This window comes from Eurosta solidaginis, chromosome 4, assembly GCF_040869045.1.
Source record: "Eurosta solidaginis isolate ZX-2024a chromosome 4, ASM4086904v1, whole genome shotgun sequence".
NCBI lineage: Eukaryota > Metazoa > Arthropoda > Insecta > Diptera > Tephritidae > Eurosta > Eurosta solidaginis.
Window position 1 is genome coordinate 223,444,599 of NC_090322.1, and position 24,992 is coordinate 223,469,590.

Consider the following 24,992-nt stretch of genomic DNA (forward strand, 5'->3'; position numbering starts at 1 on the left):
TACCTACATAACATTGATTGTGAATATGACCATATTTTTTGGGTATTTTAATGTAGAGAAGGATTTTTATTAGTCCTTTTAAATTGTTTTACAGCTTATAGCTGTTAAAAATTTCAATTAAAAGGTGCATTGCTAAGAGCTTGACTTTAACGGATCGGTTCAATGTATAATTTTGGTGCGGTCTTGCTACACAAAGTTTGTGGCACGCTTCTGTGTGGAAGTGTGGCATAAAAATCCCTATTGACCGCTTTTTGAAAATTCGCAACGACAACACAGTTCACAGAAGATTCGAAGAACAAGTACCGTTGGCATAGCGGCTACGGTTACCACTTCGATCCATTTATACTGGTGCTTTTTGTATAGGTTTGGTCTGTTGGCCACTTTTCCTCCAGTCTGGTTCTTTGTACGGAATCGAGAGCGTGTGAAAGTGATAACAAAATAGATTTGTTTGCGGCCACTAAAATATATACTTAAACCAAGACCAATTAACAAAATTATAGATTTTTCTCCAAGATATCGCATTGCAATGTATATTCAGGCGGCTTTTTGGCCGAAGTACCAGCCGATATCAAAACTATGAAATAAAAGATTTATTTTTATGTGTGTATGTATATCTTTTTTCATAATAGGGCAATAGGATCACTTAACACGCGTTCTCAGATTTTTTAGCACAAAGAAATAATTATCACAGCATTTTAAGATGGAGCCAAATAACAAATAAACTATTGAATAAGCAGGTCTGAACCGTGATAAAAAATAAATAAAAACAAATATATACTTGGCGCGATTTATCTCAGAAAATATTCAGGCTGAGCTTCTCTTCAAGTTTGCATCTTGCCCCTTTTAGTTTTTCCTAAAAATATACGGGACGGGCTTTAATTTTTTATGCCGACTCCACACGGCACCTGAAAGGCAAACCACTGTCGAGGGCGACCCCGCTTAGAAATGCATTTTTGTAATTGAATGAACTTTTTTCTTAAATTTTGATGTTGCTTTTGCGCGGGTCTTGAACCCAGCACCCTCGGTCTGGTAGGCGGAGTACGTTACCATTACACACGGCGCCGCCAGAGTCTTGAACCAGCAAGAGCAATAAGTTAAGCTTAAACTCCGGTTAAATAATTATAAGATGAAAATAACAAGTGTTCACGTGTTTTTGATGAGAAAGTTTATGTTTCATGAAAAATTTACGCTTATTTCAACCGAAGTATTATATTGCAAATCTGGGGGGGGGGGGGGGGGGGTCTTTGGCGCTGTGAAGTTAGCACCCCAAACTAAAATTTTAAATTTTTTAAAACGCTAATGGTTTGATAATGATTGATACGTTTCGATATTCGTTTGTTAGAAATACAAAATTTTTTAAAATAGCTCCTCCTGGATCCGCCCCTGCGTCAAAGGTACCCTCGATATCAAGGAAAGCGCAAAGCACTGTTTCCTGTTTCGAACGCCTTCTGTATTTCAGATGTTAATTGAGGTTTTAAAGTTATACGCCAATTACACGGCTCAAGTATCCTTGTGCCGATTACCAATTTGCACAAGGATTTGACCGGTGTGTGCACTGGTTGCGCTATTTGCGCAGAGAACTGCGCTAAAATCAAAACGATTTTGATACTTACGCATGTCTGCAAATATTGCACATGCTTTTTTCTTCGTGTGTGGTGAATCTTACACAGTTTACCTGTGGTTCCTGATAATATAACATCAGTAACTGTTGCTTAAAAATGTTAATATCGAAGGCGCAAGGACCATCTCTAGCTTGTAACAGGAATTCACATAAATACAATAATAAATAATAATTTTTTATACAATTAGAACACATGTTTCATTTGTTGCGCTAGTTGAAAAATGAATATTGCGCAGTGCTGCAATGAGTTGAGCTGGCCTTGCAACTAAAATATATATTTTATAAATACAATGGAAAAAAAACGCTTCTGTGCGAGTTTTTCGACTTATACCGTGAATTACCAGCACTTTGGAAAATAGTGATTTTTTATACAATTAGTGCCTTTTTTATACAATTAAAATACATGTTTCATTTGTTGCGCTACTTTAAAAATGAATATTGCGCAGTGTATGTCAAAATTTTCATTTGCACAAATTTCGTCGTTTTATATTTCCACATGGTTTTTGTATCATGTATGGGCCGTATTAATCATTGAAATTGCTTGTCAGTAATTTAAATCTATTTTCGAACTTACAAGCAATAAATGAAGAAAAAACTAAAATATCAATATCAAATATTTATATTAATCTAAAAGCCCAGCTTTTTTACTCTTCAATCGTCTTAGCCGGATTATCAATTCCATGTAGTTCGCTCTTTACCGTGGTCGACGGAGCCTCCGCCTGGGTATTGGGTACTGGATGGTTTGGTATATACCGATATGCAATAAACATAAATACAATCATATCAGCCAACATCAGACCAGCGAAGAGGAAAAATTCATACGCTTGCGAATCGAAGAGGGATAACTCAGCCACAATTATGACGATTAAATTACCAAATGCAATTGTTAAAAGCCAAAACGCTTGGAGCACCGATTTCATTGTCTCCGGTGCTTGAGCGTATGAAAATTCAAAGCCCGTCACAGAAAACATAACCTCACCAAGCGTCATAATCGTGTACTGTGGAATCTGCCAAAGTATAGACACCGAATTAGGATTTGTTACAATTACAATATTACTACGATATTCGCTTGAAGAATTCTCTGCTATTAAAATCGTATAAATACCACCAACTTCAAGTTTTACAGCTTCGATTTCGATATTATCTATGAATAACTCATAAGTATCTGCTTTAAATTCTGTTAAATTACGCTGAGAAGCTTGTTCTGTGTACTCAACTGAGCCTTTACTATTCTTCCATTGGATTTTACGACTTGCCTTAATGTTGGCTAAAGTACGTGCAAGCGGAAAACCACGATTAGGCTTCGCTATGATGTCCTCAGCGCATATTACGGGATGTGTTGTATTCTTCGAGTTCAAAAATACAAAATACGACTTTTCAGATTGTAGAAAGCAACTTTGAGTTGGCAATGGCGGGCAATCATCAGGCGACTTCGCGTTAAATTTGAGTTGTAAATTTAGACCGTTAGTTGAGTCTATACTCAAACTTTTGTTTACATACGTCTCAAGGGAATTTATATCAAACTCGTAATCGGCCAAATTCGTGGCGATCTTATAATCACAAAATTCGCCGTTATAAACGCGCAGTTGCGCAATTCCTGCCGGTGGCAAATTTGGATAAGTTTGCTAAAAAACAAGGGTATTAAGTTATAATTACGTTCGTATACAAAGCACAATTAGCCAGCTCACCTCCACCTTTAGTTGAACTAATCCTGAAATAATGAAAGCCATACCAGCAAGGATGCCACCCAAACTAAGTTTTTGTAAAGAGCGACGAAATCCGATTAAATTTAAAAGCGGGTAAATAGCAAACTCGCAAAGTGGTATGAATATGAGAACCAGCAAAGGGTTAAACATTTGCATTTGTTCAGGCTTAATATTCCATGATCCCATGTCACCGTTCATACGTGTGGCTTGTAGGGTCCAGCGGGAGGCTTGTTGATAAAAGAGTGCCCAGTAAAATGGCAGTGGTAAAAAGAGTACTAAAATACGCATCAGCACTTTTATGTCCTCAATCAGCTGATGATCATACTTTTTATCGGCGTAATCCAACCAATGTCCGCGTGGATTCGTCTTACTCTCTTTCCATTTTACGGAAATAGCACCCTAATTGAAGAGAGTGATGTTAATAATTAATTGGGTGAGTTTTCGACGCATAACTTTGCACCTACGCCAATAGTTTTGCTGACTAATACGACCATGTTTCCTGTTGGTGGTGTAATTTTGTACAAAGTACGTGCCAATATGAATAAAACTAAAAGAGGTAAGACGTTTTAGAAATTGTGTAGAAGTACTGCCACAATAAAATAATTTCATATATATACATATCTACTAAAATATTTACTTGTAGATGTACCCAAAACCAACATCTCAGCTCCAAACGCCACTAAGTAACAATCCTTCTCGCCAAAACAATGAACATCCTCTCGTAAAATTGGAGTTATTATGTCAGCCGTTAATACTGCGACATTTAGTGAAAAATAGTAGATTGGAAAGAAGGTTTTTAGTTTGTTCGCCTGTTCCGGCATCGTAAATTGATCGCCTCCAAATGCGGAAATGCAAGGCAGAACGCCGCCGGCTCCTATGGCAGTCAACATTAAACCTATCATGGTAAATACTGTTGTAGGCAAATTTAAGGGTGGAATAGCACCAACTGTAATCAATGTGGAAGCGATGAAAAGAAGAATCATAAAATAAGAGATCGTTTTAAATTTCCCAAGCCAACTGTCTGAAATTATGGCACCAAAAATTGAAAGGAAGAAGGAAGACATAACGAAAATGTGGAAGATGATGGTGGCATCATCGCTGTTATAACCGAGTTTTCCAGATAGATACAAGACAAGTATCGCTGAAAAAAGTTAATTTTTATTTATAAGGAAAATATTACCTATATATAATTTTATGTGCCATACAAAAAGTAACACTTTCAAAACTGTTATTTGTGAATCATTTTGTGCATTTTGTCACTTTTCGTATGGCACTTCTGTTTAAATCCGCTTACATTGCATTCCTAAGAACCCGAAACTGATGCAGACCACAGTGATGATTATGAAGAGGATAGATTTTGGATACGGTGCTTTCTATAAAGAGTGTAAATGTACATTCATACATAGAGTATTAACATAATCGGTGCTGTTATGAAAACAAGTTGATGTCAGAAGTGAAATATCGAACTTCTACTCTTGTTAGATAAAACAGTTAAGTTTTTATTGGTTAACGTTTTTTGTTCGAACCACTAGATACGATTTCAGTACGAAATGTTGAAGTAATTATTAGCTTCGGTTACGATTTGGACATCACTCCAATTCCATAACTCCAATAAAGACTTATTAGCCAATGTTTTTTAATTTACCTGAACTTGTTCTTCCACCGTCGAAACATTCATGCAATCACCTTCCTTCTCATTATCTCTTAAACGTAATTGCGGAAGACTTGTTTGTGCAGTTGATATATTAGAACTTGTTTCAAGCTCAGAATTACCATCGACAGTCCAATTGGGATTATGACTTTTTGGTGAGTCATTATTTTGAAATCTTCTATTGGATAAATCAATATCTGTAAAGATGAAGTTAAAAAAGTTTATATAAAATTTAGCAGTGTTTTAATTTGCTACCCCAGATCAGCAGTAGCAACGACAAATATGCTCTGCTACCCTGCAAAAATGGACCAAGCGAGTGCTCCAAAATTAACCACAATTCATACAAAAAATATGGTCCAATTAACATTGCGATGTCCTAGGACCGGACCATATACTCCAGCTCCGCATTACATCAGAGTAATCCATGGAGTACCCACAGTCCAATAAACATCGTGTAGTGATTAAAATCGTTAAAAACGAGCAATGATCGGCTTACAACATGTTCGTGTAGAAACATGAGTTGGTCCATCGCTGCATTACAGTGGAGTAGAAGGGTAAGTACTCCAGTGGACCACATGGTCCAACGATTTTTGCAGGGTATTGCTCCGACTCTGAACAAGAACAGAGCATAGAGTTAAAAACTCCAAACGAAATGCGCTTATTAGTGAACCGGGATCAAAAAAAAAAAAAATTATCATAAAGGAGTTTAGAATTTTGTATATTTGTATATTTGTTTAATTTTTCGTACATACTTATTATTATTCTTGTTTGCGTCCGTTGTCTATTGATAAACGAAATAGTCACAAAATTTGATGGTCTGTAATTGTTCTATTTAATTCACTAGTTGGTATCCATTTTCATACCTAAGCTTTAGATATACTACATAAAATTATAATCCTGTAAATGTGCATAATAAATACAACCCCGTAAAATGCAACTGTGTAAACAATGAGAAAGAAACTAATAAAATTTGGCTTGGCTAGACAGTCTTCAACCGGCATTTGAATCGTGCAATTCACTTTTTTAATTATACAGTCCACAACTTTGAAAGTTCACTATTACATATGAATATAAAATTTTGGTCTATCGAGCCGAACTGTCGGTCGAAAATTGAGCAAAATCAGTGCCAATTATTGTACAACAATTTAGTGCAGTGAATTTACAAACATATTCAAAGCATTGAATGTAATTTGCAAGAATATACATTGTTTAAAGAAGATTAAACGCGCATATGAATAATGTATTGAGTGCATAAAAATACATGTATGCACAGTAAGCTGGGTTGATTTGCATGGACGAAAGTTAACCCATATCGCGCCAACGATTTTTCGATAGGTTTTGGGCTCAGGAAAACAAAGTTCCACTAAGCATACCCAAAAAAATAATTTTCGAGCCTGCAAAATTTGATTTTTTTGACTTTTTTTCTTTGATTTTTAAGGTTTTTTTCATGACCTACTTAAAAAAATTTCATTTGATTTTAAAATTTTCATGTATACCCTGTCCGACTCAAAATTGTCCGCTAAAAACTTTGGCGATAACAGTTTTTTGAAAAAAAAAAAACAAAAATATTTTTTGGGCTTTGAGGAGTGTTTTGGTGAAGAAATTTATTTTTTCGCCATTGATTTTTTTAAGGGTTTCTGCAGAAACGTGCAAAAGTGTTGCCGATGAAAACGAATTTGTATCATAGTTCCTATCCCATGCGATAAGAACGTTGGCATTAACAGTTTAAAAAAAATTTTTTTTTTTGGTTTTTGGGACTTGTTTTGGTCAAAATCGATTTTTTTCATTTTCAAGGCTCCAAATAATTTTTTATGTATATTTTTCCGTTAGACCCACCAATAAGTATACCAAAATGATCAAGGGACGAGCTAAGTTGATTTAGCTATGTCCGTCTGTCCGTCCGTCCGTCTGTCCGTTTGTTTGAACGCAAACTAGTCCCTAAATTTTTGAGATATCTTGACGAAATTTGGTAAGCAGGCATATTTTGATGGGGGATTTGACATTTGGCGGAATCGACCGGATCGGACCACTATAGCATATACTTCCCATATAATTGATTGTTTAATAAGAGGGTTTTCGCCATTTCTGTCCCATTTCTGCCTCATTTTAACAGCTAGCAACATCAAATTTTACCACAAGCTTACGTATTGGGCATAGATAGTTGTCTGAAAAAATCGTCAAGATCGGACATGTTTATCATAATATATAAATAATAATAAATATGGTAGTGGTCCGATCCGGTCGATTCCGACAAATGTCAAATCCCCCATCAAAATATGCCCGATTACCAAATTTCATCAAGATATCTCAAAAATTGAAGGACTAGTTTGCGTTCAAACAAACGGACAGACGGACGGACGGACTGACGGACAGAAGGACATGGCTAAATCAACTCAGCTCGTCCCTTTATCATTTTGGTATACTTATTGGTGGGTCTAACGGAAACATATACATAAAAAATGATTTGGAGCCTTGAAAATGAAAAAAATCGTTTTCGACCAAAACAAGTCCCAAAAACCAAAAAAAAAATTTTTTTTTATAACTGTTAAGCCAACGTTTTTATCGCATAATTTTAAGTGGGATAGGAACAATGAGACAAATTTGTTTTCATCGGCAACACTTTTGCACGTTTCTGAAGAAACCCTTAAAAAAATGGCGAAAAAATAAAGTTTTTCACCAAAACACTCCTCAAAACCCAAAAAATTTTTTTTTTCAAAAAACTGTTATCGCCAAAGTTTTTAGCGGACAGGGTATACATGAAAATTTTAAAATCAAATGAAAATTTTTTAAGTAGGTTATGAAAAAAACCTTAAAAATCAAAAAAAAAATCAAAAAAATGAAATTTTGCAGGCTCGAAAATTATTTTTTTGGGTATGCTTAGTGGAACTTTTTTTCCTGAGCCCAAAACCTATCGAAAAATCGATGGCGCGATATAGGTTCATAAATCGACCCAGCTTAAAGTACGGTCCTATCTAAGTGATTTAATATACATATGTACATATTTGAGTTAAATAAATATAACTTGAAATAAAAAAGCCAATTTGCGGCAAAAACAGTGTTGAAGCGAAATTAAATGTGCATAAACAGAAAGGTGTTCGTACAATCGTACATGAGACATACATATAAATGTGTAACAGTGAGCATATATGAAGGGCTTAGAACCAAAAGGATCTAAGTAACATCGACGTTGAATTGAGATAATTGAAATTAATGTAAATTAATTATTGTAAATTCTGGGTAAATGCGTTTGAAATGATTCGTATGTAAATGAATGCAGGTTAGTCAACTAATTCAAAGGATGTTTACTGCAGATGGAAAATAACTGTAAATTTCCAAAAATTATTGCAATAAAATTTCGAACGTTGATTGCTCGGCCAAAAGAACATGCAGAATTTTTTCAAGTATGCAGTTTTGTAGCCCGTTTAATTTTAGTATAATAAAGTGCTAAATTTAAGTACGTAGGAAGTCTCGCTGATTTTTGGCAATTTTTTTTTTCTTACGAGGATAAGGACTTTTTTCCATATAAAAAAAGTTACGTTAAAAAATTCCTATGGGGTATAACTAAAGAAAAAAATTGCCAAAAATTAGGGAAATTGTCTACAAAACTAAGATTAACTTACTTACTGACTTCAAAACTGCTTACTCAAAGGATTTCTAAAAATCTTGAGAAAAAAGTTGAAAATTCGGCTAATTTTCGCGAATTTTGCTTACATTAGGCATAGTGCCATTATATTAAGTATTTACAGAAAATATACAACGTACAGTTGCAGTTCAGCACAAATTTCGCTATTTTTAACCCAAATATGCCTAAAGACTTATTAATACAAGAAATCTTTAAATTTTTCTTTAATTACGATACTTAAATAGATATTAGAGCAAATCCGGAAAGAAACTTAAAAAAGGATAACTTAAATCGGTTTTATAGGCCGTCCTTTTTTACAAAACACCAAAAATTTTTGGGGCGATTTTCAGCAACAAAATCGAGTAATTTTGCAAAACTTTAATCACTATCATAATATTTTGTTTATAAACCATTCTATCTTGTCAAAAGAAGTAGTTCTTGTTGAAATTTGCATTTTTCATGGTGGACGATTTGGGCTGTGAGCCACAGTGTGTCTAATTATCTTCACCTCTTTCAAATCAGCGAGACTTCCTACGAACTAAAGTTTAGCACTTTATTATACTAAAATTAAACGGGCTACAAAACTGCATACTTGAAAAAATTCTGCATGTTCTTTTGGCCGAGCAATTAAGTTTTATTTCTTGGAGGAGCCCACTTAGATCCTTTTGGCTCCAATCATAATTACAATAAAATTTAGTACGTTTTTGCCCTGGCAAATATATGGCAGTAAAATGTCCAAAATGGCTTGGATCACATTGTCAACAAATAGACACTATATTAAATATACAAATATGGGTATAACTCAAATTTAAAAAAAATTTCACTTAGATCCTTTTGGTTCTGAGCCCTTCATATGTTATGCAGGGACAAATGTACATACACATACAGCGAAAGTGGATAATGCATAAGTATTTCACGTGCCTCGAAAAGTTTGAAATACCAACTGCAGCGGTGGATATAATTCAATAAGTTGTTACTCTAAATCATATATGTAATACTTCTATATCACTACTACTGAACTGTGCAGCCTGTCAAACATTACAGTACAGATATACAACGAGAGAAGGAGACAAAATCTCAAGGCTAAATTTTTGCAAAAAAGGGGCGTAAATATATGTATACTTCAACAATATCAATATTGTACATTGTAATTATGCTATTTCGTTCTCCAAATGAAAAAGTAAGGCATGCCCAATTGAAAATTAAGTTTAATAAATAGAATTTTTCAAAATACAAGTGATGTATTCTCCAATAGTATCATGGACGATCACTTAGCCATCGAACATTTATTTAGCAATGACATCTTTAATAATCACCGGACACAGCTGTGTTAGGAAGAAATAAGTTTTTATTTGGATATTCGTTTGTTTTTGGAAACGAAAAAAGTATGTTAGAAAAAAATTTACAAAATTGATATTATTTCAACACCAATAGCAGCCAGCCCAGTACTCATACTTTGTTTACTTCATCAAAAATTTACTTCATTAAAAACTTAAAATAAGTAAAATTTTGAAAACGTTTATATATCGTTTGTTGAAGCTAATTCACTTTAAATTATTTTTAAAAACGTTCAAAGAAATGCTTGTTGGGATGTATGTATAGTATATTTTTATAAATGTATATTTGAATTTTTTTCATTTCAAAAAAATGAATTCTTCGCATTGTTTTTTTTACTATTTATGTAAATAATGCACTTTGTACGGCTGCAGCCCATGTTTAAATAATAAATACATCAAGCCTTGTATTGTATTTGTTGGCCATTTCATTGTTTAATCGACTAAACTGAGATTTTATAACGATTAGTTTGCAGAAGTTGGGTAAAGGGGATAGTGCCCCGTTGTTACCCCTTTAACACTCTTTTTACACACGCTACTACAATTTACTAACACTAACAGAGCCCGCCCATGCGCAGAACATACATTTGCACAGTTTCAGCAAATAATGATTGACAGAAAATTTGCACATTATCAAGATAGGAAAGTATTGATATAGAAGTATTATATATATGCTCTAAATAAACGCCTAGTCGTCACTTAAAGAGGAAGCAGCATCAATGAACAAGTCGGAACATGCCAGCAGAGCACCCCAGCAATGAACGGATGGTACATACACAATTGGTCGTCTTAGCATACAGAGGCTGGTTGAGTTATAACATTAATGTATGTAAGTAGTATACAATAAGTATTTCTGGGATTTAATTTAAATCTTACCGCATAAGTAATTAAAATATTGTACCAAAGAAAAAAAAAAGATATATTTAACAGTCATATTCAGAACTTAACATGAATAGATTCGGTACATAGCAGTAGCTAGAGTTAAGATTCGATGTAAACATTTCAAATCAAAAACGTAACGTACGTTTCGCTATAAAGCATTCAGAGAAACCATATTTTGAGACAGAAGCATAACATAAACATTTCATGAAACATAGTTAACAGTTGAGTTGAGTAACATAACATATTCAGTAGAGTCAGGAGTCAATAGAAACATTTCAAAATTGAAAACAGAACGCACAAAAGTCTGTAAACTTAACACTGAGAGGCAGAGAGACGACATTTGAGATAGAAGCATAACATAAATAATTCATGAAACATAGTTAACAGGTCATTTCATATTTTTGTGGGTGCTGCATCACTTCATGCAACTATTCAATTACAAATGTTTTGGGAAGTCGAAGAAATATAGCCACTGACACAGGTTCTGACAGTTGAGGAACAACAAGCAGAAGATCATTATATAAAGTATGTTACACGCGCAAAAAATGGTAGATATATAGTTCGGGTGCCTCTCAGGGAAGAAAAGTTGGAATTTGGCGATTCAAGGTTAGCAGCATGGAATCGACTATGCTTAACGGAAAAGAGATTTAGAAGAGATGAAATATTATCACATAGCTACAAACAATTTATGCAAGAGTACACAATGATGAATCATATGGAGAAAGTGGTAAATAAACAGGCACAGGTAGAGTATTATCTCCCACATCACGCCGTGTTGAAACCAGACAGTACAAATACAAAACTCAGGGACTTTTGATGCATCTTGTAAGTCATCAAATGGGAAATCACTGAATAATCAACTACCCATAGAACCCACAGTTCAAAAACATTTATTTTTCTTATTGATTCAATTTCACAAGTTGAAGGTAGGGTTGACAGGTGATATAGAAAAAATGTACAGACAGATTTTGGTCAACAAGAATGACAGAAGCTATCAACGAGTTTTATGGAGCGAAACCAGTGAAGATGAAGTAAAGGCATATGAGCTAAAAACAGTCACGTATGGCACTGCATGTGCACATTTTTTAGCAACAAGGACACTGAAGCAAATAGGAATTGAAAATTCAGCCTTATTTCCCAGAGCAAGTAAAGCAATTCTAGACGGGTTTTATGTAGATGATTTTATGTGTTGCTTCGAAGATGCAGAGTCGGCTGTGAAGTTAAAAATCGAGGTATGTGACCTACTTACTCAAGCAGGATTCCATTTACACAAGAGGTGCTCGAACTCATCAGAGTTTATGGCGACGATCGATGCAAATGATACAGAAATATCAGCGGAAACGATTATCGATGATACGCAGACAGTCGAAACTTTAGGGTTGTTATGGGACACAATGTGTTATTCCTTCAAATATAAGGTAGCTCTAAATGAAAAGTACAACCGAAAATTACCAAACGAACAGTTTTATCAGATATTTCGAAATTATTTGATCCATGAGGATGGTTAGCACCAGTGGTTATTTCTTTGAAACTTTTAATGCAGCAGTTATGGTTAAGGGGCATTGATTGGGATGAGCCGTTGCCTAATGATGTGGTCACACAATGGTACGAGATAAGGAGTGGCGTCAATGACATTTCGAAAATAAGGATTCCAAGATGGATTAGATATACAAATAGTGAGTTGTTAGAACTTCATTTCTTTGCAGATGCGTAAGATGTAGCGTACGCTGCGGCAGTGCATATTAAGGCTCGCCATTTAGATGGGTTAGTGTCAACAAATCTCATTGCCTCCAAAAGCCGGGTAGCACCTATTAAACAAATAACATTACCAAGACTTGAGTTATGCGCTGCACAGCTCATGACCAAACTGGTTGTAAAAGTAAAGGAAGCACTTGACGTTGATCAGGTACCCATATTCGGATATTCTGATTCAACTATTGTTTTAGCTTGGCTAAGAGATTATCCACGTCGATGTAAAACATTCATTGCTAACCGAACTTCATACATTTTGAATGTATTACCACGATAAAGCTGGCGTCATATTTCGTCACATAATAATTCTGCAGATTTAGCAACAAGAGGTATTACCGCTTGTAACTTAATAAATAACGAGCTTTGGTGGTACGGACCTAACATACTGAGAATACGTGAGCAAGGGGAAGGAGTTGCACCGGAGCCGCCAGATGGAACGCATTTAGAAGAAAGGCAACATATGGTCATATGCCATGCCGCTAAAAATCCAACAGATAATTTATTTGAATATTTTTTAAGTTATGGAAAGGTGTTGTCAGTGACAGCATACAGAACAAATAAATTAGCCAGAACAACAGGTTTTTTAAGGGTGCACGAGCTGCATAATGCACATGACGTTTTAGTTAGGCAAACTCAAAAGGATTCGTTCCATTCAGAAATTCAGATGTTATTAGCTGACAAATATCTGCCTGTAAAACACAGTCTATTTGGATTAACACCATTTATTGATCAAAAGCAGTTGTTACGAGTAGGTGGAAGGGTTGATAACGCAATTATAAAGTTTGATCAAAAACACCCGATAATTCTTAACAAGGATAGTTTGTTGACACAGTTATAAGAGCGATATCATCATAAGAAATATTTACATGCAGGTAATCGACAATTGCAATATGTACTCGGATTAAGGTACTGGATTCCAGGAGTGGTTCGAATAATCAAGCAATGTATATACAAGTGTACCACATGTATGCGCTTTAGAAATAAACCATTTTCTCAGCAGATAAGTAGCTACCGCTATATCGGGTGGAACCAGTATTAGCCTTCGTATTGTGCAAGACATATACACGTAACGTCATGGAAGGGCAGGGGAAGCGAAACTTACAAATGTTGGATAGCAATATTTGTTTGTTTAGTGACAAAGGCAGTACATTTACAGTTGGTTTCAGAACTATCAACTGCATCGTTTCTGGAAACCCTTCGTAGATTTGTGGCTAGAAGAGGAAAACCGTCGAATATATACTCAGATAACGGTACAAATTTTGTAAGCTGTAATCAGCAATTGAAGGAATTGTGGCACTTTTTAAATGAAAGGCATAACCAGAAGAAATTTGTTAAGGGTGTGGCAGAACAAGAAATTCAATGGCATTTCATTCCCCCAACTGGGCCTCACTTTGGAGGAATGTGGGAAGCAGGAGTCAAAAGTACCAAATACCATTTGAAGAAAGTTCTCGAAGATGCTAATACAACATTCGAAGAGACATACACGGTCCTATGCCAAATAGAGTGTTGTTTGAATTCACGCCCACTGTGCACGAAATTCGAAGGCGATCCAGATCCCATTACAACAGGGCATCTTTTAATTCTTAGATGAATGCCGACTATCCCAGAACCTGATTACACCCAATCCAAGGTAAATAGTTTAAACCGTTGGCAGTATATACAAAAATTAGTTCAACAATTTTGAAAAAAAAATGGTCATTAGAATATATAAGTCAGTTACAACAACGCCCAAAATGGAGCCAAAAACTCAAAAATATCGAATGAAGTGACATTGTACTCCTCAAAAATGATACATTGCCACCAAGCAAATGGAGCATAGGTAAAGTGGTAGAAACATATATAGGCAAAGATGTACTTGTAAGAGTCGTTTCAGTAAAAAAATCAAGGGGAATATTTAAACGTCCCATCGTTAAGTTATGCCCATTATTTATGGACTGTTGAAAGTGAGTACTTTCAAGAGTGGCGGTATGTTTGCGTCCGTTATCTATTGATAAACGAAGTAATCACAAAATTTGATGGTCTATAATTGTTCTATTTAATTCACTAGTTTGTATCCATTTTTATACCAAAGCTTTAGATATACTACATAAAATTATAATCCTGTAAATGTGCATAATAAATACAACCCTGTAAAATGCAACTATGTAAACAATCAGAAAGAACCTAATACAATTTGGCTTGGCTAGACAGTCTTCAAACGACATTTGAATCGTGCAGTTCACTTTTTTAATTATACAGTTCACAACTTTAAAAGTTCACTATTACATATGAACAATTCTTTTAAGGTATACAAGGTTACGTTAATCTTTTTGTGTAAAAAATTCTGTTAGCGGCTTATATAATTATCAGATTTCTAAATGCTTAGTAATATCTACTCCGATCGTAGTAGAATTCAAAGGCAGTTATGTATGATAGACAGCTCTCTAAAATATGCATGACGAACTTTTCTGAATAAAGGAAAACGGAATGGGAACACCTGAATGTTGATTTCATCATGGGGAGCACCTTCTTTCATTTTCAACTTCTTATTTCCCCGTTTTGTTTTATATTGGTTGCTGATTTGCTATTGGAAAAAATAAACTGCAATTTTTGATGTTGCGTATTTTCAATGACGTAGCAAATGCATAACCGTGCATTTTGTTAGTATTTTGCAAAAAATATGCTACGTCATTTTACAATGAAATAATGCTAGTCCCTTTGCACAAACCCTGAAGTCCCCTTATGCTATTTACTCTGTTTCGCATTATTATTCAGAACTTTGTCTTTTCTCTTGCTTTGTTGCTGGAGCTGATGAAATGTTGTGATGTTGTTGTTTTTGTACTTGTGGTTTCATTTTTTCATCTCTAAATTGTTGTTGTAGCTTCTTTTTTTTTTGTTTTTATTGTAGCTGCATTGGCGCACTCAGCTCTGTTCTCCCGTTGCATTGAAAATTATTGTAGATAAGTAGTAGCGCAAGAGAGGAAAAAGTTCTGCATGACCATGCCCAACAGAGCAATTAGCATACAATTTTTATAACTATCATGAAAATGAAATGGTATATTAAATATGTCACTAATCTCAAAATTGCAAGTCCTTAAAGGAAAATAGATAGACCCACTAATAAGTATACCGAAATGATCAGGATGAAGACCACAGCGGGTTAGGGGTTAGAATATACCCACGGTAGGTATGCCTGTCGTAAGAGGCGACTAAAATACCAAATTGATTCAAGGGGTTGCCAGCGCAATATATAGCTTATCCAACCCAATTGTCAACCTCACCTATCCGTGGCGAATCCTGTCTAATTAACAGCCGAGGCTCTGGCGCCCCCCAACTCCTCATTGATCAATGGGGAGGGAGGGCGCGATGGCCTAGAAGGTCGCATGTGGTCATGCCAAATCGTTCCCGAGATGATCGGGCTTGGTACCGGAACGTACCGGATCTGCATCCGGCAAAGGACCATGAACATCGATAACACTCCCCAAGGCCTTCGGAGAGTGTTCTTATCGCTACAACAACAACAACGACAACATCGGAATGAAGACCTGAGTTGATTTAGCCATGTACGTCTGTCTGTTTGTATGCAAGTTAGTCCCTCAATTTTTAAGATATATTTTTAAAATTTCGGTAGCGGATATATTTAGGTGTCCGATTAGATATTTGTCGGAACCGGCCGAATCGGACCACTATAGCATATATCCCCTATACAACCGATTTTTCAGAAAAGAGGATTTTTGTCATATCTTCCTGAGTTTATCAGATTGAAGTTTCAAACTTCACACATGCTTTCGTATATTGCACATATTATTGTCTGAAAAAATGGATGAGATCGGTAGTATATATATCATATATCCCCCACAACCGCTTGATTAGAAAAGAAACTTTTCGTAATTACTGCCCCATTTTAAAAGCTAGAGGATTCAAATTTCACCGAATGGTTATGTATGTAGCATTCATTTTTATCTGAAAAATTTGTACAGATCGATGGTATATATAGTATATATCCCATACAACCGATTATTCAGATAAGAAACTTTTCGTAATTTCTGTCCCATTTTAGCAGCTAGGAGCTTCAAATTTCACCAAATGCTTTCGTATATCGCACATATTGTTGTCGGAAAAAATTATAGTATATATACAATATGCCCACTAAAACCGATTGTTCAGATAAGAAACTTTTCGTAAATTCTGTCCATTTTAATAGCTAGAAGTTTTAATTTCAGAAAATACGGACGTAAATAGTATATATTGTTGTCTGAAAAAATCATAGAGATCGGTTGTATTTATATTATATACCCCATATAAACTGTTATTTCTGCACTCTTATTAACGCCTAGATGCTTCAAATTTCATCAAATAATTACGTTTACGTTATATTTTGTTGATATATGTGATTCATTGTCGTAGCTATTGTCACAAAAACGTGAAAATTTGCATCCTCACACAAACTATCTACCTATTTTTTATCAATCTTGAAACTCGCTTAGGTATGTACATCTGTTCACTATATATTTCATATCTTATATTTATACCCGATTATTTGGATATTACGAATGGGATAAGATTACTGTTCCGCCCCATTCATGAAAGGTATGAAGTTTTCGGCACAGCCAAAGACAGTCCCGTCCTTAATTGTTCTGTTTTTTTTTTTTTGCTCCCGCTGTGCTATATTTCGGTTGAAGTTTTTATTTTGCTGTTTGCTCCGCTCTGAAACACGATGTTGCTCGCAGCAGAGCTTAAGAAATGCTATCAGTTTTTTATTCACTCTGCTTCATGCTCTGTTCATGTTAGGAGCCGGAGCAATAGAAAAAAAACTCCGAAGTAATGTAGCATTTTAAATCACTGAAATTTGACGTGAGATGTGACGTTTTGCATGCACTTTTATGGTTTATTAAACTAAATAATTAAACCGAATTTTTCAACTGCTGAGCTGGAGTTTACCGGAACGGTAATTATATGGTAAAATTTAAAATTACCTTTTCCCTCTTACGCGTTTCGATGCTTCCGCGTCTTCTTCAGGGAGTCTACTCTTTGTTTGGAAAAAAGCTTCTACATAGACTTATTTTATTTTAAATTAAATTCGAAAAATCGTGTTTCAGAGCAAATCGTTAATTAAATTGTTATGATCCGCCTCATACTGTAACTGATCCCGAAACAGGGGCAAAAAATTACAAAACGGTGGTGACTATTAAGACATGATTCTGAAATTCAAATCTATCTCCGCAAGCTTTTCGACTCATACTGGTGTAGAAGCCAGAAAGCTCTTTGTACTCAGTCATTTGAATACCCCGCTGCATATTTTGTTCTGTTCTTCTTACTTTGGTCATTTGCTAACCCTTTTTTTACCAAATTTTTTCGAAAAGTCAGTGCTCACAGCTTTCATTTCAGATTCTCATAACCGGACAAAATTCAAAAATATCACAAGCAAGCTTTGTTGTTCATTATAAAAATGAAATAGGTGACTCCCCCTTTAACATGTATGCACACATTCAAGAAGTGTGTTTCAAATAAAGGGAAGTTTTGCATTCAGTTTGTTGTCAGTTGCATGCGAATGGTTGCATTTAAAGTTCGTTATAATATGGGGCCGAAAAAGGAGGTACTCTCTATTAAAGAAAAAATGGAAATTATTAATGTTTTCGAAAAAGATTAATTATCAGTACGTGGAGTTGCAAAAAGGTAAAGTATAGTGAGCCCAAAAATTTAGTGGTAGTAGGTACACGTTTCTTTTGCTTTGAAAGGTTCAATATTGGCATAACACAAGCTGCTGAAATCAATAAAAATAAAGAACAAATTCGTTATAAATGGGAATCTGTAGTTAATCTTCATGAAAAGCGAAGTATTCTTAAAGAAGGTGGCTCTGAAATAGATAAGATGTGTTTTAATTGACTCGCTAAGGCTAGAAGTCAAAACATTCGATTTCTGGTCCCATTTTGAAAGCAGGGCAATGGAAATTGCAGGGAAACTGGGTGTACCTAATTTTAATGCTTCAGATGGATGGTTAAACAAGTGGCGAATAAGGAATAATGTTGCCTTCAAATGCGTATCTGGTGAAGCTGAAGATGTAAACCAGAATGTTGTCGAACAGTTTAGGACAAAACTGCCATCTCTGTTGACCGGTTACAAGCCTCAAGACATTTACAACGCAGATGAAGGTGGCTTTTTCTTTGGTGCCTTACCTGACAAAACTAAACTATCATAGGAAATACTCACAATTTTGTTCTGTGCTAACATGGCTGGAGATAAGGAGTGCAATGTACAATGTACTTAATCGATATATGTATATGTATTTATATGTATGTAATACTAAAGTATGCAAATATTCTTTACTTCCAAAAATTTTCGCAATTACTAGCATATGCTGATGACATTGATATCATCGGCCTAAACACCTGCGCTGTTAGTTCTGCTTACTCCAAACTGCAAAAAGAAGCGGTAAAGATGGGTTTGATGGTGAATGAGGACAAAACGAAGTACCTGCTGTCATCGAGCAAAGAGTTAGCGCATATGCGCCTTGGCAACCACGCTACTGTTGGCAGCCGTAATTTCGAAATAGTAAAAGACTTCGTTTATTTTGGAACCAGCATCAACACTAGCAACAACACCAGCACTGAAATCCAGCGAAGAATCAATCTTGCCAATAAATGCTACTTTGGACTAGGTAGGCAATTGAAAAGTAAAGTCCTCTCTTGGCGAACGAAAATCATACTCTACAAGTCACTTATCGTACCAGTCCTGCTATATGGGGTAGAAGCATGGACCATGACAACAGCAGATGAAGCGGCTTTGGGAGTGTTCGAGAGAAAAGTCCTTCGAAAGATTTATAGACCTCTACGCGTTGGCGATGGCGAGTACCGAAGAAGATTTAATGATGAGCTGTACGAGCTATACGCAGACATCAACATAGTCCAGCGAATTAAAACGCAGCGGCTGCGCTGGCTAGGCCATGTTATGCGAATGAAAGATGATGCTCCGGCCAAGAAAGTGTTTCTATCGGAACCCGCCTATGGAAGCAGAGGTAGAGGGCGGCCCCCACTGCGTTGGAAGGACCAGGTTGAAAACGATTTAAACTCCCTTGGTGTGACCAATTGGCGCCGGTTGGCGGAGCGTAGGAGCAACTGGCGCGTCTTGTTGGACGGCCATAACCGTTTAGACGGTTAAGCGCCAATTAAGTAAGTAAGTCCAAAAATTTCGTAGATAAACTATGTACAATATAATTTATTTGTATGGTATATATTTTGTGACTTCATCCCTTATAAGCAGACATCTCCCATAGCCGGACAAAAACACTGCGACGGTGAGTGTCCGGTTATAAGGAATTTCACTGTACACATATGTCGCTGTGATCATCGCAACATCAACTCGGAACAAAATACCGATTTTTTTTCTGTTTTGAAACTACTTTCTATTTCTACATATTTCGTTCAGCATTTATAATGTCTTCAAACATGATGCAAATATTGAATTCTTTTGTTATTTGTAGTCATGAGTATTAATTTGTAATTTACCACTTTTTTCATGCATTTTGTCACTTTCTTGTAATTGCTAATGCTTTGTTGCTGTGATAAAAAAAAATGTTACTTTACAATGTGTATTTTTGACTCATCTCAGCTTCACTTTTTTATATTTAGTTTCTTTATCACACATGTATAGGCCAAATTTAATAAAAGTAAACTAAGTTCCCGCACACCTCGATTTGCGAGTTATTGCTTAAACTATGCGGGAGCGAACATGTGTTAGCCCGTTTGAAGCGATCGACGGATTGGATTTATAGAAATGGCCCTGAAAATGTATGGAACGAGATTAGAGGAACATCTACGCAACTAGATGTGGATTTGTATGTAGGTGTAAAACAGAGACCGTAACAGTTATAAGTTTTGTAATAAAAATGAATTTTTTTTTTATTATTTTTTCAGTTATACTTTTCGTTTGGAAAATGTAAGTCATTTTTTTTTTAAATAAGATTGTTTGTATATAAGTAGGAAAATAACTATTATTTTTAAAGCCAGTTAAAAATTATAAATAAAAATTTATTTTTCAAATGGAAATAAAAAATTTAACTATTTCCAAATTTTATAATAATAATAAAAAAATACAGATCTGTAAGTACTTTCTTTATATAAATCGACCAGAGAAAACAAAAAATGTCTCTTTAAACATTGACTTGTTGAATTTTGATATTAAAATTTTAACATAACCTCTGTAAATTTTTATGAGGAGCAAAAATATAAAGGTGTAGTGCAACAAACAGACTTTCAACAAAATCTTCCCCCGAGTGCGTCAATCAGCGCTCCACCTTCATTTTTTTATTCCTCATACAAATTTTTACAACGTCTATGTTAAAATTGGAATATCAAAGTTCAACAACTCTTTGTTTAAAGATACATTTTTCGTTTCTTCTGGTCCACGTATATAAAGGATGTATTTACATATTTTTTATCTTCTTTTTATTTTCGCCTTTTGTTGCATTGTCAAGGTGACCTGAAATATATGTAAGATATCATGATTCTAGGTCAATGAGTAGTGCCTTAAAAATCGTGCGCAAGTTTCCAGAATTCTACAAGGACTTTTTAATACCTCTTAAGATCTTGATCCCTGTTCCATCTAGAAAATGCTTTTATCCTAAATATTAAAATCAAATAAAACCCGGTGTTTCGTTCAAACTTTAAAGTCTCGGGGTTATCGGCAGTGGCGTAGTGAGGGGGGGGGGGAGACAAGGGGGAATCATGCCCCGGGCGCTACGCATAGGGGGGCGCAAAATGTTCCGCAAAGCAGAACTTCCTGGATAATTTGTATTTTTATTATAACTGATTTTTGGAAAAAATTTATTTCTGGAAAAATTTTTCTATACTAAAAAATGCATGCATATATCCGAAGCACTTGCGACAGGTTGTAGGATAATTGAAAGCATATATCTTTTTTTCTCACGCTCAAGACTAAGTGACCTTAATTTCAAATCTGATTTCTCTTACACGTTGGAAATTTGTTAAACAAGGATAATTAGAAAGAAATTGTAAGAATTTGGGTTAATTTTATAATACAGATTTTGATGGAACAGAACTTTTTATCGAAATATGTGACTGCAAAATATTACTTCGCAGTAGAAAAGAAATTGAACCTAAAACTACTTTAGAATTACATACTTATTCTCGTATGTAGAAGATGTTTTTCAAAACCTGCGAGTGACACTTCAAATACTCTTGACTATCTCAGTATCAATTGCTAGCTGCGAACGTTCATTCAGCAAATTAAAATTGATTTTGACTACGATAAACGATGGGGCAAGGTCGCCTAACATTATTAAGTGTGGAAAAAGAAAAGCTTGAAATGATAAAGCAAAATTTGCACATAGATATTCGTTTTAATAATGTATTTAATCATATTATTATTACATAGGTTTTTTTAAAAATATATGAAGGCAAAACCATTCTCTCTTCTTTAAAAAATTTTTAAAATCTCTCTCAAAAATTTTGTGGAAGTCCAAACCAAAGGAGACAAAAATAAATTTTAGCATATTTTACTTTAACAAATGCCCGATAAAAAATAAAATAGATCGAAAATTTGGTATGCATTTTTTTAGATCGGTTTTATAGTTTTTTTTTTTTTTAATTCGAACGATATAACCATTAGGATTGCCAGATTTTTATTTCGGGTTCCCGGGACAAACCTCAAATTTGAGCCAAATTCCCGGAATTTTTTAAAATTTCCCGGGATATTTGAAAAATAAGAAACACCTATGTATTTTTATGGGTTGCTCATTCGGCGAAATAATTTTTAAAGATAATTAAAATTTTAAACTAATTTATTTATAACAAATAGTTTTATGAAACCGGCCAACAACTAATACGTTTACTGTGTTTAATGTGAATTCAATATTCTCCGGATTCAATTTCCAAACGTTATTTTAAAACATAATACTTGCCTTGCAAAATGAATATTTAGGTGTGCGAAATGTCAAACATTGACAATGTTCGAAACCACAGTACCCTCCAAAAACGCTCCATGTCATCTGACTAGTAATTTACGGTCATTGTAGTCATATTCATAGTCACATTTGCATGGGCGAGAGTAGATTTTTCACCAACTTTTCTGTTTCGTTCCTATTAATGTGATCGTGCCGTGTGGCTGTGTGCGTTTTTGGTCACACGATTTTCGCAGGGTAGGGATGAATTTTTTTTCTTTACAGAGTTGCATGCAATATGCTAATGAGATGAATACAATCGAAGTCGCAAATATGGCCATGTTTCGTAGCAGATTATAATTTATTTATTTAGAAATTGTGAAAATGCCGGGACATAGCATTTCCCGGCGGGACACTTTAAAATTTGTGAAAAATACGGGATGTCCCGGCCAATACGGGACATTTGGCAACGCTAATAACCATGCATAGTCATAATTTGCTCATACCAGCATCCATTATTACAGATGTTGTAGGTATTCGCAGCTGGACGATTCACCTAGTCCAATTGGGGATATTAATTTGTAGAGGCTGAATGTTCCCGACACCTTACAGCTCATCGACAGAATTAGGCGGCGTAGTCTTTTTCCCGTCCGTCCATGTATGGTTCTTATTTTTGTTGTAAAAAGCCCTCGCCTGGGTTAATAGGCTAGAACACTCAAGAAATAAAATCCTCTATCGGAGGTCCAAGGAATCAAGCAGTTTCAATATGGATTTAACAAAAAGAAGTTGCTATTACAGATTTTTGTTCCACATCTAAGACGAAAAGATGATTTCTGCTCTACACTAGGCTGGGGCCGTACATAGAGATCGAAGTTGGGGCAGAGTAACGCGCATATCCTTCGGAAGTGTGCATTCTTCTTCGGCGATGCAAAAGCGGGAGCCTGAGTTTGTAGGAAATCACAGACTTTGCGCTCGTGTTACTCGGGATCATACTACACCAGATCTAGTAATAGGATTTATGCAGATGTTTTCTTTGCTGCCTTGGAGGCGCAACTACATCAATCAATGGCCTTTCGGATGCCTTGGTGCTAAGACGTGTTAAGAAAATATTCCGTGGCAGTTCTAAGTGGGAAATTTTGCAGCCCTGCAACTTTCTCCGTTGCAGCGACTTGAGGATTTTGATGCATCTTTGTTCATTGTAGGCAATTTTGGATGCATATGTATTGAAGTAGAGACTGGGTTTGGGCGTCACAACCAAAAATTGTTGGGGTTCCACAGTAGTACCGTTATGCCATCGAAGTGGCTGTCCAGTTTTTGTGTTATATGCAAGGTCCACGCCGTGAACAATATGGCCGTATGTACATTAACTCAGTTCAAGTCCTGTGATGTAATACTTTGAAGAGACAAGTGATATAAATGTTTATTTTACAGCATAGTTTTCTTTTGTTGATTCCAGTCTGCATTTGCAGAGCCATAAAGCTGCGGGACAAAACTAAGTTCCTCCTCTAAGCTATTTAATCCGCCGGGGAATGAAGATTCCTCCGTTGTTGTCCTTAAGCAACGAGGGCAATGTTTCCTATATTCAGGACGAGGGTGGCAGAGTTATGATAAGTTTCCCACCGTTATGATGGCTTTCCCACCAAAATGATTACTCTCCAACAATTAAGAATTCGGGGGTTCTCATAAAAAATGTTGAGCTTAACGTAGAAATATTTAATATAATAATATAAACTCATACAAATAGACAACAATGCTTAATTCTTTGTAGTTCTATAAAGAAAAAGTACCAGTTTCATTGACATGATTACATACAAAGTATGTACTGTGCAAAAAGAATAAATAATAAAATTGGGATACAGTTTACAACATATAAAAAATATTTTTCCCGGGCGCAAGAAAACCTCACTACCCCATTGGTTATCGGAAATTTCCCTATATTCGAAAGCAAAATCCAAGTTCGGGCGATTTTTTTTATTTTTCACGATCACTGGACCACCTATCAATTTTTTTTCCCTCATGCCTAATTGTCATTGTGTTCCAATGTGTGTTTTAAGTTTCAAGACGATCTCTCCGGAAGGTTACTAAAAATGGATTCCAATATTTTGCAATTTTGTATGGAAATCGGCGAAAAAGCATCAAACGAAACTAATATAAAGGAAGTAAAAATAGAAATCAATCAATAAATCGGTAGTATGTATATTATGAAAAGCGTTTATGTAGTTCTTATGTAGGTGGTGTTGACCTTTCAGTATGAATTGTTTGGTTTGAATTTTAATTAATATCCGTAATCGTGAATCCCTGGTATAAATGGCAGTTCCCATTTATACATATCTTAAGAAGTAGTAAAACAAATTCGAATTATTGGTGGGACTACGTTCGAAATTGTATGTACAGTAGACTGGGTCGAAAAAAAATTTCCAAACGACCGCTCCTAAATTTAAAGCTTATGTTTATAAGGTATCGAACATTTTTTTATGCTTGAAAACATTGCCGAAACTGTTTTTTATTTTAACGTGATTATTTTACATCCGTGTTTTAAATTTGATA

General features: G+C 35.2%; 1 protein-coding gene across 1 annotated transcript; it reads right to left on the reverse strand.

Annotated features, from left to right (window-relative positions):
• Positions 1-1,337: 1,337 nt before the first annotated feature.
• Positions 1,338-20,298, reverse strand: LOC137249090 (peptide transporter family 1-like). The gene is made up of 7 exons (XM_067780265.1): positions 20,053-20,298; positions 4,973-5,175; positions 4,622-4,700; positions 3,965-4,468; positions 3,792-3,874; positions 3,310-3,726; positions 1,338-3,246 (listed from the first exon to the last, which is right to left on the reverse strand). Exons 1-7 carry the CDS (start codon positions 20,066-20,068, stop codon positions 2,266-2,268), a joined length of 2,283 nt encoding a protein of 760 aa, XP_067636366.1. The 5' UTR covers positions 20,069-20,298; the 3' UTR covers positions 1,338-2,265.
• Positions 20,299-24,992: the final 4,694 nt, after the last annotated feature.